This window comes from Engystomops pustulosus, chromosome 6 (assembly GCF_040894005.1).
Source record: "Engystomops pustulosus chromosome 6, aEngPut4.maternal, whole genome shotgun sequence".
Lineage (NCBI taxonomy): Eukaryota > Metazoa > Chordata > Amphibia > Anura > Leptodactylidae > Engystomops > Engystomops pustulosus.
The window spans coordinates 142,768,367-142,788,530 of NC_092416.1; the positions used below are offsets into that span (position 1 = coordinate 142,768,367).

Below are 20,164 nucleotides of genomic sequence, written 5' to 3' on the forward strand. Positions count from 1 at the left end.
CAGCAAGGAGAAGGTAGGAGGGAAAAACACATTTATCAAGTGTCTGAAAGTCAGAATATTTGCAATTGCCCATGGCAACCAAGCACATTCATGAGCACGGGTGAAATGAAAGCTGAGCTGTGATTGGTTGCCATGGGCAACTGGAAATATTCTGACTTTCAGACTGCTTGATAAATCTGCCCCATTGTTACAGCCTGTGAGGCCAAAACATGGAGGGGCTAGGGAAGCATTTCTGGATCATTAACTTAATTTGAAATGGTGTTTTAAGAAGGAAGGAGGCCATGGATAACAAATATAAGAAGATTACCACAGTCACGGTGCCTGGATCTATGAGTAAGTGTCCCTGGTTTATCATGGTAGATTTCTTTTAATGGCCCTCACGCAATATATTCTGCTATATACTGCCCCCATTATTGCCCCCTACATAGTATAATAGCCTCTTTCCTGCGGTTTGTCTCCTTATATTGTCACCTTTCCTGCAGCCTTAAAAAAAATCCCCTTTCCCTTTAGCACTAGGTTTATAATGCCCCTTCCTGCAGGCCTCGAGGTCTTTTTTCAAATGTATAATGTAAATTGTTCAAACCACACAGCAAAGTTGACAGATGCTTTGTACCACACATAACCACACAAGAAGAATTGACAGACCCTCTATATTCTTCCCCACCCATGAGTGCTGACAGATCCTCTATGACTGCCCAAATAAAGTTAAACCACGAACCACCGGGAGCACGGGCCCCTTTAACCCTAAACCAATATTCGCCGTTAAAAAACACACATAGACTTGGATTAAAGTTGAACACATGTGGGTTGACGTAAGGGTCGGCCACAGCTTTATATATTATTGTAATATACATTTCTTATTTTTTTATATTATTTTTTTGTATTATTTAAAACATAATTTAACAGATAAACAAATTTAAATAACAAACAAAGTGCAACAAAACCCTCCCACCTGTATGCCTGCCAGCCAATGGGCATGTAGGCCAAATAACCCCAAAAAACTGCCAGCTGTGACAATAGTAACGCCGAAAATACCTTAAAGTGAGGGCGGGTGGGAAACGCGATCCAGAAAGAGGGTGAGTGACGTCTGCAGCCCCTATTTATACTATGCTCACTTCCTGTACCACCCACGACACAAGCCTGCCCCTAGTCACGTAGCCCCCACCTCCCTGGGATACGCAGGGAGACAGAAAGGAAAGGAAAAACCACCTCCGTCAAAGAGGGCCTATTCCTGTACATAAAACCTCGCTAACTAAGACCCCTTTGTGCAGTCATTAGCCCAACGGCTATACGCCTCCAGGCTTGCAAGTACTACACCACACAGGAGAGCTGACAGATCCTCTATATACTACACCACACAGGAGAGCTGACAGATCCTCTATATACTACACCACACAGGAGAGCTGACAGATCCAATATATACTACACCACACAGGAGAGCTGACAGATCCAATATATACTACACCACCCAGGAGAGCTGACAGATCCTCTATATACTACACCACCCAGGAGAGCTGACAGATCCTCTATATACTACACCACCCATGAGAGCTGACAGATCCTCTATATACTACACCACCCATGAGAGCTGCCAGATCCTCTATATACCACACCACACAGGAGAGCTGCCAGATCCTCTATATACCACACCACACAGGAGAGCTGCCAGATCCTCTATATACCACACCACACAGGAGAGCTGCCAGATCCTCTATATACTACACCACACAGGAGAGCTGACAGATCCTCTATATACTACACCACACAGGAGAGCTGACAGATCCTCTATATACTACACCACCCATGAGAGCTGACAGATCCTCTATATACCACACCACACAGGAGAGCTGACAGATCCTCTATATACCACACCACACAGGAGAGCTGACAGATCCTCTATATACCACACCACACAGGAGAGCTGACAGATCCTCTATATACTACACCACACAGGAGAGCTGACAGATACTCTATATACTACACCACACAGGAGAGCTGACAGATCCAATATATACTACACCACACAGGAGAGCTGACAGATCCAATATATACTACACCACACAGGAGAGCTGACAGATCCTCTATATACTACACCACACAGGAGAGCTGACAGATCCTCTATATACTATACCACACAGGAGAGCTGCCAGATCCTCTATATACTACACCACACAGGAGAGCTGCCAGATCCTCTATATACTACACCACACAGGAGAGCTGCCAGATCCTCTATATACTACACCACACAGGAGAGCTGCCAGATCCTCTATATACTACACCACTCAGGAGAGCTGACAGATCCTCTATATACTACACCACACAGGAGAGCTGACAGATCCTCTATATACTACACCACTCAGGAGAGCTGACAGATCCTCTATATACTATACCACACAGGAGAGCTGCCAGATCCTCTATATACTACACCACACAGGAGAGCTGCCAGATCCTCTATATACTACACCACACAGGAGAGCTGCCAGATCCTCTATATACTACACCACACAGGAGAGCTGACAGATCCTCTATATACTACACCACACAGGAGAGCTGACAAATCCTCTATATACTACACCACACAGGAGAGCTGCCAGATCCTCTATATACTACACCACACAGGAGAGCTGCCAGATCCTCTATATACTACACCACACAGGAGAGCTGCCAGATCCTCTATATACTACACCACACAGGAGAGCTGCCAGATCCTCTATATACTACACCACTCAGGAGAGCTGACAGATCCTCTATATACTACACCACACAGGAGAGCTGACAGATCCTCTATATACTACACCAAACAGGAGAGCTGACAGATCCTCTATATACAACACCACACAGGAGAGCTGACAGATCCTCTATATACTACACCACCCATGAGAGCTGACAGATCCTCTATATACTACACCACCCATGAGAGCTGACAGATCCTCTATATACCACACCACACAGGAGAGCTGACAGATCCTCTATATACCACACCACACAGGAGAGCTGACAGATCCTCTATATACTACACCACACAGGAGAGCTGACAGATCCTCTATATACTACACCACACAGGAGAGCTGACAGATCCTCTATATACTACACCCCACAGGAGAGCTGACAGATCCTCTATATACTACACCACACAGGAGAGCTGACAGATCCTCTATATACTACACCACACAGGAGAGCTGCCAGATCCTCTATATACTACACCACTCAGGAGAGCTGACAGATCCTCTATATACTACACCACACAGGAGAGCTGACAGATCCTCTATATACTACACCAAACAGGAGAGCTGACAGATCCTCTATATACTACACCACACAGGAGAGCTGACAGATCCTCTATATACTACACCACACAGGAGAGCTGACAGATCCTCTATATACTACACCACACAGGAGAGCTGCCAGATCCTCTATATACTACACCACACAGGAGAGCTGCCAGATCCTCTATATACTACACCAAACAGGAGAGCTGACAGACCCTGTACACTACGTCACACATGGAAGTTGACAGATTCTTCATACTACACAACACATGGGAGCGGACAGTTCCTCTATACTGTACCACACAGGAGAAACATCCTTCAGACTACAACAAATTCTCTATACTAAACCAACCAGGACTTCACTGTTCTATAAAGTCCGCTCAACTACATAGCTTGGTTATATCTGCCAAAACATTTTTGTGTTTTTTTTGTGTTTATAGTGGGTCATCAAAATGAGGTTAGAAGGGGTCAGACAGCACCCTTCTGATAAGCTCTTAGAAAAGACCGAAGCCTAATCTGCAAATCATAGTATGAAACAAAGCCAGAGACGGATCACATAGGGGCTTATTTACTAAGGGTCCGCGGACGCTCCTTCATCAGACTTTCCAACGTTTTTGGGTTTTGCACGGATGTGACAGGTAATTAACCCCTTAAGGACGCAGCCATTTTGTAGCTTAAGGCTCAGCCCGATTTTTTGGATTCTGACTTGCGTCTCTTTATACGGTTATAACTTTTGAACACTGTTACTTATCAAAGCGATTCTGAGATTGTTTTTTCCCCACATGTTGTACTTCATTTTAGTGGTAAATTTTGGCAGATAAGTTTTGCATTTATTTACAAAAAAAAAGAAAATATGATAAATTTTTGGAAAAATTTGCCATTTTCGAAATTCAAAATCATTGCGTTTTCAGGCAGATCGATTTACCACCTAAATAAGTTGCTGAATAACATTTCCCATTTGTCTACTTTACATTTTCATAATTTCTGAAATGTCTGGATAATTTATTTTGATGTCACGCGGCTTACAAATAGAATATCGCTTTTCCGGATTTTCAGAATTGACTATTTTGGGGACAAATACAGTTTGGAATGAAATTTTACATATTTAGCATCAAAACCCCCTATATAACCAACCCATTTTCAAATCTGCACCCCTCAAGCTATCAGAAACAGCTTTTACGAAGATTGTTAACCCCTTGAGATCTTCATAGTAATTGAATCAAAATGGAGGTGAAATTTAGAATGGTCATATTGTTCCCTTATACGTTCATTTAGCCCTAAAATTTACACATTTCCAAAAGATAAAAAGAGAAAACCCACCATACAATTTGTTCTGCAATTTCTCCTGAGTACAAAGACCCCCCACATGTGGCTGTGACTTGTGTTATGGGGGCACAGCGAGGCGCAGAAGGGAAGGAGGGCGCTGCAGCTGCCAGGATTTTAGTTTCCTCATTGGCCCCTTTTGAAGGCTATAAAATTTTCGCTTTTTCGTTATTGGGGCCATGTGATGCCATTTTTTTTGCGGGATGAGATGCTTTTTCCAATGTTACCATTTTGGGGTTTGTATCACCTATTGTTGAAAATTTAGGAACGTTTTTTGAGGACAGGAGTAGAAAAGCATCAATTCTGTACTGGATTTTTTACTTCTTTTTTTTTTGGTGTTCACCGTATAGACTAATAATCATGTTATCTTTATTCTATGGGTCGATACGATTACGGGGATACCAAACATGAATATATTTTCTTACGTTTTACTAAATTTGTCAAACAAAACCCTAATGTGGGGAAAAATCTATCATTTATGTATTGCCGTCTTCCAAGTGGCATAACTTTGTTACTTTTTTGGCTACGGAGCTGGTTGATGGCTTGTTTTTTGCGGGACATGTTGTACATTGCACCAGTATCATGTCGCAGTACATATGGTTTTTTGATCACATTTTATAGCATTTTTTGTGGGATTGAAAAGGTAAAAATCATAATTTTTGGAGGGTTTATAACAGTTTTTTTTTACGGCGTTTATCGTGCGGGTTCAATAATGATTTACTTTTATTCTACGGGTTGTTACGGACGCGGTGATACTATATATGTGGGGTTTGTGTTATGATTTAGACTTTTTTTTGAGTTATATGTCTCTTTATATGTTTTGGGGGTTTGGGGCATTTTTAGTGATTTATGACTTTATTTTTTTATTGAATAACTTTTTTTTTTACTTTTTCACTTTTATACCATGGGACATGAAGAAGCAATCTTCTGATTGCTTCTTCATGATAATATTCTGCAATACTCATGTATTGCAGAGTATTATCAGTGTCAGCCTATACACTTGCATAGGCTGGCACTGTGCCAGTAAGATGACGTCACAGACGCCATCTTACTGGCAATTCTTGCAGGTAACTCTGGGGTCCAGATCGGACCCCAGAGTTACTATAGCAACGATCGGCGCACCCCGAAAACGGTTCGGGGGGGCCGATCGTGGGGGAAAGATCCCCCAGATACATGTTAGATGCCGCGGTCGCGCTGACCGCGGCATTTAACGGGTTAAGCACCCGCGATCGGAGACAACTCCGATCGCGGGTGTTACACTGGGGTGCCGGCTATCAGTCACAGCCGGCACCCCGTCTTTCCCGATGCCGGTTCGGCTCAGATCTTGAGCTGAACCGGCATCAGCTCAGCGTCCGATATATCGGACGCTGAGCGCTAAGTCACTGCGCTCAGCGTCCGATATATCGGACGCTGAGCGTTAAGAGGTTAACAGTTGATTGTGTCGCACGTGATCATATTTTTGCCCAGGTGTCCTGCCTTCATGCAACAAAAAAATTGGAGACGGGCCATCGGATGATCCAACGGATTCGGACTGAGCGCGGGATTTAACTTTCAAATTGTGTCGCAAGATCAAGCTTTTACGAAGGTGAACTCTGTTGGTCCTGAGCGGGGAAGTGACACATGCAGGATATCGGGTGCACAATCTTAGTGAATCGCGGCACAGCGCATAATCGTCAGACAACGCACTTTCTGTGAACTCCTGCGGACGGGTAAGCAAATGTGCCCCATAGTCTGTAGTGCCTGTTCTGGCATGAATTCTCATGCACTGCCCCCTAGAGCCTCTGTGAAGCACATACTACCCACTCACAAGAGTAAATTGCAGTGTGATAACCACCTGTCATTTCCAGGTTCTTGCAGAATCAGAGCATTTCTTATTCCTGGATCTTGGTCAAACACAAGCAGGTGACTATTTAACAAAGGAGGTGATATCTGGTTTTCGGGTTTGCCCTCAGGGTGAAGTTGGCACTGCTGACATTCTAAAAAATTCCTCATTTTGGGTGGGGTATTGGGACAGGCTCTAGGGTTCAAGTGACCTTATAATCATGACAAGGCATGTTATACAGCAGTAAGAACCAAACTTTTGATACTTCTCCTTTATCCATTTATATCTCTGCTCTTTCTCTGCAGAATCAGTAGCAGATAGGAGTAGAGATAGGGATTTAAACATAGCTAATAAGTGACTAGTTTTACATTGCAGAGACCTTCCAGCAGTCTTACAACTACCTTGGATCATAACCTCTTAGGCCGGCGCCACACGTAGCGCTTTGTCTGCGCTTGCAAGCGCAGACAAAGTCGCCCCCACCACGCTACGTGTGGCGCCGGCCTTAGGGTGATGCCACACATGGCGTTTTGAACGCGTTTTTGGACAGTTTTTAAGCAATCCGTTAGAAAACGCATGAATTTTTGACAGGTTTGACCAATTATCTTAATTGAAACTGGTCAAAAACGCATGCGGACTGATTAAAAACTGACCAAAAACGCGTTCAAAATGCCATGTGTGGCATCACCCTTAGATGCCTTCAATTTTGACTTTGGCACATGAAAGGTCGCTGTGGTGAAGGAGGTTCTCTAATGAAGACTGAACGTCTCTCATCTCCCACGGTTTAGCCTCACTTAATAGTAACACAGAGATATTTAATGTATCTTAGGCTACAAGCACACTGCCGTTGCCCGCCGTACCATAGCACGGCGGGAACAAGGCAGCGTGCGGGGAGAGGAGGAGGTGAGCGATGCTCACCCCCGCCCCTCCCCATAGGAGCATTTGGATTAATAACTAATAATTACCTAAAATAGCGTCAATAAGAACTATAGGTCACCCAACATATACAGCCATTATACAGATCCCTAGACAGAAATATAAAAATATTAAATATTATATGCTCATTCAAAGAAATGTGGTTTCCAATTCCACTTACGAGCCTGCCTGAGATATTCCAAAGTGATAATATGAAATAACATAGTATAGCCTGTGAGGGGGCGGTCACACGTTACGTCATGTGTTAACATCATGTTTGGTAAACACAAATGTTTACAATCATGTTATTAGGCAAGTCACCTCTCCTCAAGTGTTGTAATGTGTTTCAAAATTCAATGAAAACTCAACCAGAATACAACGTGTGACTGCATCCTAAGTTTCACCAGAAGTGTAGCTAAAGACTCATGGGTTCAAGTGCATACGTTTAATTTGGGCATGGGCGGACACATATAAATGAGAGCCCATGCTAACTGAAGAGCAGATACATGTTTTACACATTAGTGAGGATGTGTGTGGTTGTTTGGCAGTGCACAATTCTTGAGGGCAGACCACCCTAATACGACCTTAACCATGCCTAGATTTGATGTGCCACTCTCTAGGTTGTGGACGTGGATGCCCTCTCTTCTGATGTGGGTACTTAAACCTACCAGTCATGTTTTCCCAACAATCTTGAATTCAGCAGGACAGTCACAGATTTGTGGGTCTGTCCCGTTACCCATATGGTGGGAAATATGTCCCACATGTTAACTTTAGGCAAGTTTAGAGTTAACTGCAATGGCGAAGTCACCACTGCAGGAACTGACAAAAGTAAAGGACTAGCACGGGGGAACAGCAAAGGTCAGGAAGGGCGGGGAGGTGGCTTCACATACAGAGGCATTATAAATGGGGCTATTATAAGGTGATATAAGTAAAAGGAGACATAAGTTTAGGGGGTCACAGTAAGGGAGGGAGTTATACAGTGGGTATGTAAAGTTTTCAGACTCCTTTAATTGTTACACTCTTTCACTCTTTTTCACTCTTGATCAGTAACTCTGCGCAATCTTGACAGAAAAAAACAGACATGTAGATATTTTTTGTAATTTGCTAAAAAAGAAAAACTAATATATCACATGGTGATAAGGGTGATGCCACATTTGGCGTTTTTAGTCAGTTTTAAAACGCATCCATCTTTTGACCGTTTGACAGCGTTTGGCTGCTTACAACCTGTTTATCTATTAAGATAAATGGGGAAAATGTACAAAACGATTGCATTTTAAAACGGACCAAAAACGCCATGTGTGGCATCAGCCTTAGGGGTTTTTAGGCCGTTTTTGGGCCGTTTTTAGTTCATTTTCAGATCATAAAATGCGCATGCTTTTTTGTCCAGTTTTCCGCATGCGTTTTTTTACGATCTGAAAGCGCACTAACTAAAAACGGCCCAAAAACGGCTTAAAAACGCCATGTGTGACATCACTCTAAGTATTCAAACTCACATGCTGCCCATTTCCTGAATGGATGGTTCTATTCCATTCAATTGTGTTTATTTAAACTGATTGAACTTGATAAGGAAAGGCACACGCCTGTCTATATGAGACCTCACAGCGCATGTCAGAGCACACAAGAATCATGAGGTCTAAGGAATTGCCTCTAAGAATTGTGGCAAGGCACAGATCTGGCCAAGGTTACAAACTTACAGCCATGTGATATTTCAGTTTTTCTTTTTTAATAAAGCAGCAGAAATTCTTTTTTTTTGTCAATATGGGGTGCAGAGTGTACATTAATGAGCAAAAAAAAGTGAATTAGTTGTACCGATAATTCCATTTCCTTTAGTCCACCATGACGGCCCCACAAGAAATACTTCACTTTTGAGTTTTCTCTGGGGGCAAAGAGGTCCACCACTGGCACACCCCACATCTGGGTCAGATGACAGAACACTTCTTGATTTAAGCACCATTTGTTCTGATCTACTTTCCTCCTGCTCAGAAAGTCCGCGATCAGATTGTCTTTGCCCCTTAGATGGACTGTGAATAAAGAGGCTATATTCATTTAAGCCCAATAGAAGATTTCGCCCGAGAGGTCCATAAGATCTGGGGATCTTGTTCCTCCCTGATAGGCTACTGCTGTGGAATTGTACGACAGGATTCTCACTTGAAGACCCTTCAGCAGATGACCTGCCACCTTCAGGCCTTCCAAAATTGCTATTAATTCTCGATAGTTCAAGGACATCTTCTGAATGTAGGGAGGCCAATTCCCCTGAAAGTGAGCTGGATTGATCCACCAAGATAGAGCTGTTTTGACTGCTGGGGTGATGCTGATGGGATTGTCTAAGTGCAGGTGGTCTCTGTTCCATGCCTGGAGGATCCAGCATTGTACCACCCTTGTATGATTCTGTGCCCACTGGACACACTGGATACATGCTGTGAGTTGCCCCAAAGTCTCATAGCCTCTCTTATTGAGCATCTTTGTTTCTTCAGAAAACTTCCTACTTGAAGCATGAGGCGTTCTTTCTTTTCCTCCGGAAAAAAGGATTTCTGACTGATAGAATCCAGGAGTGTTCCCAGGAAAACGATGCTCGTGCCTGGATCCAGAGAGGACTTCTCCCAATTTATGATCCAGCCTAATCCCTGCAATGTTTGGATTGTCAAATCTCTGTGAAGAATCAGTTCTTCCCGTGTCTTTTCTATTATAAGTAGATAGTCCAAATAGGGAACTACTAGGACCTGCTGAGTTCTCAAGAATGCAATCATCTCAATAATTATTTTGGAAAAGATTCTCGGGGCAGATGAGATCCCGAACGGAAAAACCTCAGGAACTTTTGTGATAGTAGATAAATTGGAATGTGGTAATACGCATCCTTTAGGTCGATCGAGCACATGTATGCTCCCTGATGGATTAGCGTTGTTGCTGATCTTACTGAATCCATCTTGAATTTGAGGTACTGGAGATGTAGATTTAGCTATTTGAGATTGCAAATCATCCTGTGTGTCCCGTTGGGCTTCTGGATAAGGAAAAGAGGAGAAAAATGGCCATTCCCCAATCTCTCTTTGGGGACTGGGGAAATTATGTCTAAATTAAGGAGTTTTTGAACTTCCTGAAATATCAATACTGATGCTTTCTGGGAGAGTAGATTGGTCAGGTTGAATTTGCATGGAGGAAGGGAGGGGAGTTCTAATTTGTATCGTCTTCTTATTATGTCCAGGATCCAAGGATTTGATGTTATGCTGGACCACTGTACATAAAACCGAAGAAGCCTTCCTCCCACCCTGGCGTCATTGTTTTCTGAAGGGTGTAGTATTACTGGAGCTAAGGAGGAAGCCTCTACCCTTTCCACCTTTTGGATAACTCCAGCGGCCTTGCTTCCCTTTTTCTCTGCAGGAACTTTTCCTATCTTTATAGTCCTGAAAAGGGCTGTTTCTTTGGTACATTTTTGATATCAGGAAATCCCTTCTTTTTATCCGCCACTTTCTCTAAGATGGAATACAATTCCAACCCAAACACAAATTCGCCTTCAAAGGGGATGCTAAATGACATCTGTACTTCCCCTTTAATAAAGGAACGTATTTCATCCATAAATCCTGATCTTTCTTCTTTCAATAGATTATCCAGACAATCTTTACACACAGGCTTCTTATAGGCTGGAATGAGTCTTGCGTAGCACATATTACATTTACGGGAGGAGGATTTTTCTTTTCAGATTCTTTAGGGAGCTCCTTGCTCCTAACTCTCTCCTTGTCTTTAGGCTCCTACCAAGAGAAGGAGAGCCGGTACTTACAGGAGCCGTGGATAGGGGTTCTGACATAGAAGCCTCTGTGGAAAGGATGTCACAGGGAAAGTCAGAAACCTCCATAGGAACCTACACATAAGTATAAATATGTACCATAAATATCAAGGCTGTATCAATAATGTGCCCAAATACCTTGCTCTGCAAGCGATCGCTGTCTAGTAGACCTCAGATGGCGAGTGACTACCTGCGGTTTGTATTTTTAAACTTACCGCCCTCAGTGGAGTAGTGGCGCGTCACTTCCATGCGGCCAGAAGTCGTCACCACATGGAGCACATGACCAGCGGGGAGCGTCATTTCCGGTGCAACATCATGTCGACACCTGCCGGAGTGCGTAGGGTGCTGACCAGCTTCCGGGTACCCTGGAACTCTTCGGTGTCGGGGGTAGGGCCAAATCACAGTCCCTTCAGGCACCAGGGAGGCGCGCGATGCACCGAAGCGAGCTCCAGGGATGGCAGGGTAAAGGTAGATACCCGCACCTGCATGGCGGTCCCCCCCCCCTCCACAGCCCCACCCGGAGGAGGAACGTGAGGAGAGACCCCTCTCTGCTCCCTGCCCTGTGTGGGAACAGGAAGACACTAGAGTGTGGATGCCGGGGTGGGAATTTTAACCTTCTCTGCTTCCTGTCCCCACAGAGGTCAAGGGGTCATCCTCCAGGTGGGGCCGTCATGGGGGACGTAAGGGAAAAATAAATTTTTTGATCTTACCAACTGGCTGCATTAAAACAAATACTGAAAAATTTAAAGGTGTCTGAATAGTTTCCATACCCACTGTAAATGTTGATGAAGGGGCTTTTGAATAGGGACATTACAAGGAGAAGGGCTACAGAAAAGGAGATGTCTTTAGACCGCGTACACACAGTGGGGCACATTTACTTATCCATCCCGTCACGATCCCCAAGGTGCATTGTCCGACGTGGATTCGGAGCTGCCGCGATTCACTGAGATCGTGCGCCCAATATCCATGTATCGCTTCCCCACTGAGGTCTGCCCGAGTTCACCTTCTGCTTCCCGATGCATGCAAGTGGCTTGCGACACAATTTTGAATGTTAAACGGCCATGCCCCGATTCGTGTTGCATGAAAGTTGGCGCGATTGTGCGAAAATCTGATCGCGTGCGCGAAAACCCCAGTTAAATGCGACGCAAAGCGGAAAAAGACGGGAAACACAAGGAAAAGGTGCAATCCAAAGACTTCCCCCCACTTACATATTACGGTAACATTGCATTTCCCTCAAGTTTAGCAAATGCGATGGAGAAGCAATGTAAGCTCAGCATGTGATCAGAGCCCTTGGATTGCATCTCAAAATGCAATCAGAACACACCGGGCCACACTTATTAATAGTGCACTTTGTGCAGTTTACCTTACTAACGTGCAGAGTGCAGCAGATTTTGATTTCAATGGGCGTGCACCACATTTCTGTTGGACTTTCAACCTAAACGTGGCGCATGGTGCAAATCGGCACCGAAACGCCCCCTTAGGTGCACAATTTTGTGCACAGTGGAGCAGCGGCACAAAACTGTTCAAGTCCCAGGGTCAACATCTGCAAAGAGTTTGTATGTTCTCTCCGTGTTTGCGTGGGTTTCCTCTGGGTCCTCCGGTTTCCTCCCACAATCCAAAACATACTGGTAAGTTGATTAGATTGTGAGCCCCATTGGGCTCACAAGGGACTGACAAACTCTGTGCAGTGCTGTGTAATCTGTGTGCACTATATAGATAAAGGAATTATTATTATTATAAAACCATACAAGCCCATTGGACATGTATTTATGTGCAAAGTACAGCAAAAAACGCAGCTAGTATAATAAATGTGTCCACTGTGTGTACATGGCCTGAATGGGGATGGTTAGAGAAAAGGATGTGTAATAAGTGTGGAATGCTACAGAAAAGGGGTTGATATAAGTGTCCACCTCATATTTCTGCCTGGTGTAGCATATTGTCCACTCTACCAGAACTCTGGCAGGTCTTCCTTTTCTTTCATGATAGTGAGGGGTCGTTTGCGAATGACCCGCGTGAACGACGTGAACCGGTACACCTCAGTGAGCTGATGGTTCACTAAACCCTGCCCTAAACGTCTCACCACACCCCTTTAACCCAATAAAATTGGGTTAAAAGTGGTGTTGTGTGATTGACTGGCCCGTGGCTCCCTATTGTATATTTAATAGGAAGCTGTTCAGGAGCCAAAAGAGCCGGCTCTTCTTAGGAAGCGGAGCCTAATGAGCCAGCTCGCTATGAAGAGGTAGCGGGAATGCAAAAAAACGTGGTTTATGTATGTATTCAGTTATATTCAGATCTTTTTACACCCATCCCTATATGAGAGATGCAGGGCTGATGCCCCATCTATATTCAGGATATGAGTTCCCATTCCATGTCTAACATAAAGTGGGCCAGTCACCATAGCCCACCCTCACTGCACAATAGCATGACTGAGTGCTATATCATATAAAACCAATATATAATAGCCCTGCAATATTACACATTACTTCACATCCCTTCTAATGGGGAATTTCCCTACATGTGGTTGTAAAATAATCTCGGCCAGCAGGGGGAGTCGTCTCCACATTTCACCATAGGAAAGAGATTTAGCACTGAGGGCGGAAATGTGTCGAAAATGTCACCGGAAGTGGATTTCCGAGAGGGCGGAAGTGAATTGTGTGAAGATTAAGAGCCGGCTGATTGCAGTAGAGCTGCTGGGGGATTGGAGTAGAGTCATGGCAGTGAGCATTGTGGTGGAGTACTGGTGAGGATGTGATTATTATTAGCGGTGGAACCTTATATTGCGACAGGCTCTGCAGCCCCTTCGCATCCTGGGACATGTAGTAACAGCTGCCACCTGTCTCTGTTCTGTGCATTGTCATCCAAGATGTGGAACCATTAATTTCATTGTCTTAGACTTAAACCTTTTTGAAGGGTCTGCATCCCCCCCACCCCCATAAATGGCGCCACTATTGTCCACAGGATGATTTGGAAAGTGCAATTCATCCCAGTTATATAAAGGAGCAGGATTGTCATATGCCTTTACGTTCATAAACAGCGCCACCCCTGTGCACAGGTTGTGTCTGGTACTGCAGTTGTTTTCCAGTGCATTACAGTAACAGACACAACCTGTAGACAAGGGTGGTGCTGTTTTTGTGACAGCCCGACCAGAATTGTATTATAATCCATAATGATCTTGTTCTGTTCCATACAGTGAGCCCTGTGGCTTTAAGTCTCACTATGAGGAGCTGGCAAGTGCTGTGAAGGAGGAGTTTCCTGATGTCTGCATTGACTCTCGTCCTGGAGGAACTGGTAAGAATGTATCTTCTCTATACATGTGTGATCTCTAGCAAATACTAAACTACAACTTCCAGCATGCCCTGGCCTCCAGATTTCAAGATATACTGAATCGTAAATTTGTATCAAAGAGGGTAACTGGTTAAACTGGTTAAAGATCACTGTCTTACAACCCAGACGAATGCTGCAGGACTACTCTGACATCACTTTTTTTATCTGTTGGTGCTTTTAGGAGCTTTTGAGATAGAAATAAATGGAAAACTAGTCTTCTCTAAGCTGGAACTTGGTGGATTCCCCTATGAAAAAGAGGTTAGTAGCTTTAGAGCAAATCTACGCTGGCAAAACAAGGATTTTTAAGAATCGCCTGTTTTAAATTAAATGCATCAAAATCCATCATGATACACCAGGGACACTTACTCATAGATCCAGGCCCTGTGACTGTGGTAGTCTTCTTAATGTTGTTATATTTGTCATCCATGGCCTCCTTCCTTTCAAAATCAACTTTACAGGCTGTTACAATTAATAGAGCCAGGCTTGTCACTTGTATGCAGTAACATTGTATTTATGTATCCTCAGCTGATAGAGGCCATCCGTAAAGCCATGAATGGAGAACCAGTGGAGAAGATCACCAACAGCCGAGCGCCTTGTGTCATCTTGTAAGACCTCCAGTCAGGTGCCCTTCTAGCACAATGACAAGTCCTACTCATTCACACTAAGCCTAGTATTGGGGTCACTGCCATTAGGTACTACTACCATACCATAGCATCCACTATGCTGAAAACTATACCAATAATTTACTTCCTTTGCACTAACAACATACATAGACCAGGACACATGGATTTCATATGTAGCGTTATTAAGTGCACTTACCTGATGAACTCTATTTATGTACCAGGACAGGTGCAGCTGTTATGGCATCAACTACGCCACCCAAAGAGACTTGTAGGTGGCATGTACATTAAAGGGGTTGTATGAGACAGCGCCCCTATTCATGGTCATGTCTGGTATTGCAGCTCAGCCTTTTCACTTTATTGCGCTGTAATAGCGGACAGAGCCCATGGACAGGAGTGATGCAGACCATTTATTTTCATCCTGATGATCCTTTTGAAGACGTTTGCCATTTTGTTATGTTTATACCAATAAATGAAGAAGGGAAATGAATTGAATTTTTTTTTCTTTGTCTTTGAGGTGGGGGCTGTATTGATGGTATTATGAATGGACCTATCAATGCTTTATGGTTAATACTTATTTGTAGATTATTGGTGTCATCCCCTTCGATAGGCTCTTACTAGATAAGTCCTTTTTTGCAGACAGTCCCTTTCATGCCTTGTTGGATTATTTCTACCTTTTACATAGTCTGCAATAAATGACATGTGAGTTACTTTGTCTCACTTTACCTGGTCAGCGTTGAAGGGTTTTTCGCTTTACTTTGTTTTTTGTTTTTTTGTGTGTGTGACATTGGGTAATTTACTAAGATGGGATCGTTAAGTGAAGTCTTCTGTCTTTAACCTCATCAGCCTCATCATTCCTGTCCAAAAAATGGCTTTAAATGGAGGGTTATGTGATATCTATCTGTCCATGAACAATCGTCCTGCCACGACCTTATGATAGTATTCATGAATAGAAGATCAAGGTCCTGACAGCGCATTTGTTCATGGACAGATAAAGATCAGATGACCCTCCGTCCTCAGCCATTTCATGGACAGGAATGTCTGGCTGATGAGATAAGGCAGGAGTATATCAAGAAAGCATTGCAGAACTATTAAAATATGTATATGGTAAATTACCTGCCCCCCTACTCTAACAAATACATTACAAAAAGCATGATGTAAAGTGGTCAACCCCCTTAAGTGTATGTATCTGAGACAAGTGCTGGCAAATTACCAGGAATAGCTGTGGAATTGCTTATGTTGTCAATCCTGCAGCCATTACACAATAGTTTAGGGTCAGCCTTAAAGGACAACTACCACCAGGATGTAAGACATTTACACCTGTGGAGCCCCACAGGCTCATTTGCATACAGTCCTTCATCCAGGTGAAAAATGCCCTTTAAAGCGGACCTTTCACAAACTTTTTACATCCGTAGACAGGTGTCCTTTTTCCTCCCATTCTGATGGGATTCGTTTTCCCCATAGAGGTTTCCTTTTGCAGTTCACCAGTTTTCCCATCTTGGAAAACCTATTTGCATGTATCTTACCCAGAAACCCCAGTAGTGAATGCATGGGGTATTCCTCTCTAAGCCTGAGAGGTGGCCAACACAGGCAATCTTCCTAAGGAGAATTATATCCTTCCTGACCTACATCTATGACCTAACTAAAGTAGTTCCCTACACTGCACTGATGAGGAATAATAAATCAGAAGCAGCTCTGTCTACAGTATTTATTTCTTTTGGGAAACATTAACTGATTTGGCAGCTATCCCATGTCGTGGCACTAGGCTTCTTGAAAGACATAAATTGATGTTAGTCAACCATCAGATGGGTGGGATCACTGCATATCTGGACCCCTGCTATTATACTGTATATTGAGTGTACTTCAGTGTCTGATACAGGTCCCAATAGTGACAGCTGTAAATGGGCACTCATGGCTTTCTGTTTGTGCCCTCTCATCGCTTTTAGGTGAGTTACGAATGTTAGCCCGCCCAAATATTTTTGGAACTATTATAGAAGTGAATAGAGAGAGCTGCGCACACAGAAATCTTGTCACCCTTAAAGGAAATCTACTATCAAAATCAAGCATGATAAACCAGGGACACTTGATTTTAATTGTAGATACTCTTTAAATAGGGGCTGTAATGTGGGGGTCTGTCAACCATCATTTTTCGAAAGACCTCTATGGTCATGAAATGTCAATACCCCCATCTAAATACTCAGAGGTTTGACAGCCGGTACAACAAAATAAATGACTTGACTACAAGACATAATATGAGTATGTTTCTTTAGTGTTTTAAAAGCCTTTACAATAGAGTAGAGACAGGTTTGGATTTGTTGTAGCCATCACCGTGAAATTATTAATGTGCCGTTGTGAGGAAAATAGAATTTTTCATGAAAGCAAAACACAGACTTATAAAAACACATTATCTAAAATATAAAATCTAAAATATACAAACTTCATACAAAACAATAACAAAACTTCACATGGCAACAACTTGAAAAATATCCCATGGTGTTCTTCAGGAGGGTTGAAATTACAGTGATTGTGGGAATATGCGATGCCCAAAGTTTATAGTGCGGTGGGCCGATTCACTGGGAAGGGGTAAGAGAGGATGGTGTCGTCTACATCATATTGCAGGTACGTATAGTAATCATGGCCCATTAACATGGCCGGATTTGAGAGTCCAATTCAACTGTTTTGATCTTTAGCTAAAAAATACTAAAGGTAATGAGGACCTTAAGTACAGCCAGTGCTACGGAGCCCATACAGTGGTAGCAACCAAATTTGTCTGCAAAATTTTTTAGTGGTATATTATTATTGATGGGGTTGTACAGAGTGAGTCTACATTCACACCTCGTTTTATGTATATGGCTCTCTCCAAATAAGGATCCCTTTTTTTCCAAGTCGGTTGTCGCCTTTGGCTAAGTTATACTTATTACAAATCAATTTTTTTTTTAAAGCTTTATAACAAGACTTGTATAAAATGGTAGCATTCTACAAAGTAAAATGTGTAGTTTGTCTGACATTGTCAGTTCTCCACTCTTCTCTTCTGCCCCTATTAATCTAATCTATTCAACTTTTAAGGTGGAATAAGAAATCTCCATATTTATTGCTGTGTATTTATCTTATTTTATAAGGCTGTGTTGGCGTTACAGCGTTTATCTGGTGCCGAGGCCTTCTACTATCAGCTTTGGTTATGCTCCTGACACTGGTAGCTGGTTTTCTTCTTACCATCCATTCCTTAAGTGCACATGACTATCCTGTAAGATTGCTGCAGTGGGGAAACTAACACAATGAAGAAAACACTCATTGTCCTAATGAAAATTGGTTTATACCCATTATAACAGACGTCCTCTCTGGAAGATATCATCACCCAGATCCTGAAGTTCCAGTAGAAAGAGGCTTCTTGACACAAGGCGTGAACAATGCTCCATTGGAGCAAGGTGCAACAAAAACAGGTCACGTCATAATAACTCTGGGACAGGAGGAGGATACAACGTGTGCCCAGTATTTCCCTATATACAGATCACTGATAACAGTGATCATATGGCCAGCTGCCCAAACACTGACTTTCCCTTGAATAATCATAGAATCATATATGACTTCTGTCTTCCCTTTCTTATTGTATTGCCCTAGAGCTCCCAAAGCAGTCTGCCTACTGCCATATAGGACTTTAATAAGACACTAATCTTTTTAGATACAAGGTTGTGCAATATAATACACTTTCAATGATTTTTGAATCTTTGGCGGTATATGCAACCAGAACCATGCAGAGTAACAACAAGGATCCATAAATACATGGATCTGGGTTATGGCTACATACATGAGACCTAAGGGTTGTAATGCTGAGAAAATGAGATGGCAGATTGCTACTCTTCTGCTATTCAGTTTAGTCCATGAGTATTAAGCACAATGTAAGGTGCATATCCTACAACAAACTACTTACAAGGATGATCTTTGTTAAAAACTATCTGCTGCTGCTACTACAGGTATCTCCCATTAGTGCTGTTGTACAAATATACAAAGTTAAGATTTAGTTAGCAAAAAAAAATTAAAATTATTGTAGATGTTCAACAAGAAAACACCTCTGTCAGAATGAGTTCATTTCATTAAATTCATCTTGGAAGTGTCACCTGTACATTCACAGTTGACTCGATATGTGCTCCATTTTCAAGTTAGAGGCTATATGGAGTGTCATGTACACAGTGTTAGATTATAGAGGCAAAACAACCCAAGTATGGCTAAAACATTCTGTCCAACAATCGGCCCAATGGACAGATGTGAGCCGTGATTGTGTAGTCCACACTGGGTACTGTATTGTTAGCCCTTTTACATTGTCTCTCTGAAAAACAGCTGCCATTATCTGGGTTATGTCCGACCAACTGTTATGCAGTCACATCCCTCGGCCGTATCATTGCCTCATCTAGGCCCAGGTACTCCGGGTTTTCTGCAGTTGGTGTAGTAAATCCGTTCTGTGTAGGGTTAGGTTCACTTTCTGCTTTGAATTCATGATTCCAGTAATAAGGATTGTCAAAGGCTTGAGGGAAAGAGTTTGGCAAGTGCATTCCCGGTGGGGGGAGATAGTCTGGGTTTTCCACAGTAGCCGGTGCTACTGGACTCCATGGCTCCCTGATCATACCGTTCCGGCACAGCTGTCCCTTCTGTCTCTCCAGCGTGGACACTGATGTCCTAGGTGTCTTCACTGGGGAGCGACTTCTGCTGGGTTCTCTTTGGTTTACATATTCTGTATGAGAAATGATAAAAGCTGAGACCAGGACAGCAAAGGATTGCTGCTAACAGTTTGTGATAAATTATGAAATAACCATAACAGGTTAAAGATTTAACATGTTTATAATGCAATGCTATATGGACCCTTTAATACTTGTTGCCCACAAGTGAGTTTATTCTGATAAACTCAATCCTCGTGTGTGCAGGATTTACCAAACCAAACCACCAGACTAGAAACGCTGAACTAAACAGACATGTTGAGCTCAGTTCAGTGAGTCCAGGTGATTAGCCAAGTGTTATCTGGCCATCTACTAAGTAGGCTTGGTCCAAAATGCAGTATCTCTTACAAGACATTAGGTTTTGTTAATAAATAAAGATAGAATATCACCAATGACGTCTGAAAATG

At 42.9% G+C, this 20,164-nt stretch overlaps 2 protein-coding genes across 3 annotated transcripts in view; one reads left to right on the forward strand and one right to left on the reverse strand.

Annotated features, from left to right (window-relative positions):
• The first annotated feature begins 13,689 nt into the window (after positions 1–13,689).
• On the forward strand, positions 13,690–15,538 carry MIEN1 (migration and invasion enhancer 1). The gene is made up of 4 exons (XM_072113653.1): positions 13,690–13,844; positions 14,295–14,392; positions 14,610–14,686; positions 14,954–15,538. The coding sequence occupies exons 1-4, from the start codon at positions 13,705–13,707 to the stop codon at positions 15,035–15,037; spliced, it is 399 nt and encodes a 132-aa protein (XP_071969754.1). The 5' UTR covers positions 13,690–13,704; the 3' UTR covers positions 15,038–15,538.
• Positions 15,539–19,130: 3,592 nt separating this feature from the next.
• Positions 19,131–20,164, reverse strand: part of ERBB2 (erb-b2 receptor tyrosine kinase 2) — a 73,447-nt gene continuing 72,413 nt past the window's right edge. For both annotated transcript variants that reach the window (XM_072111499.1, XM_072111500.1), the window contains one exon: positions 19,131–19,774. In XM_072111499.1, the coding sequence (XP_071967600.1) occupies positions 19,416–19,774 (359 nt within the window). In that variant the 3' untranslated portion in view covers positions 19,131–19,415. The remainder of the gene's footprint in view (positions 19,775–20,164) is intronic.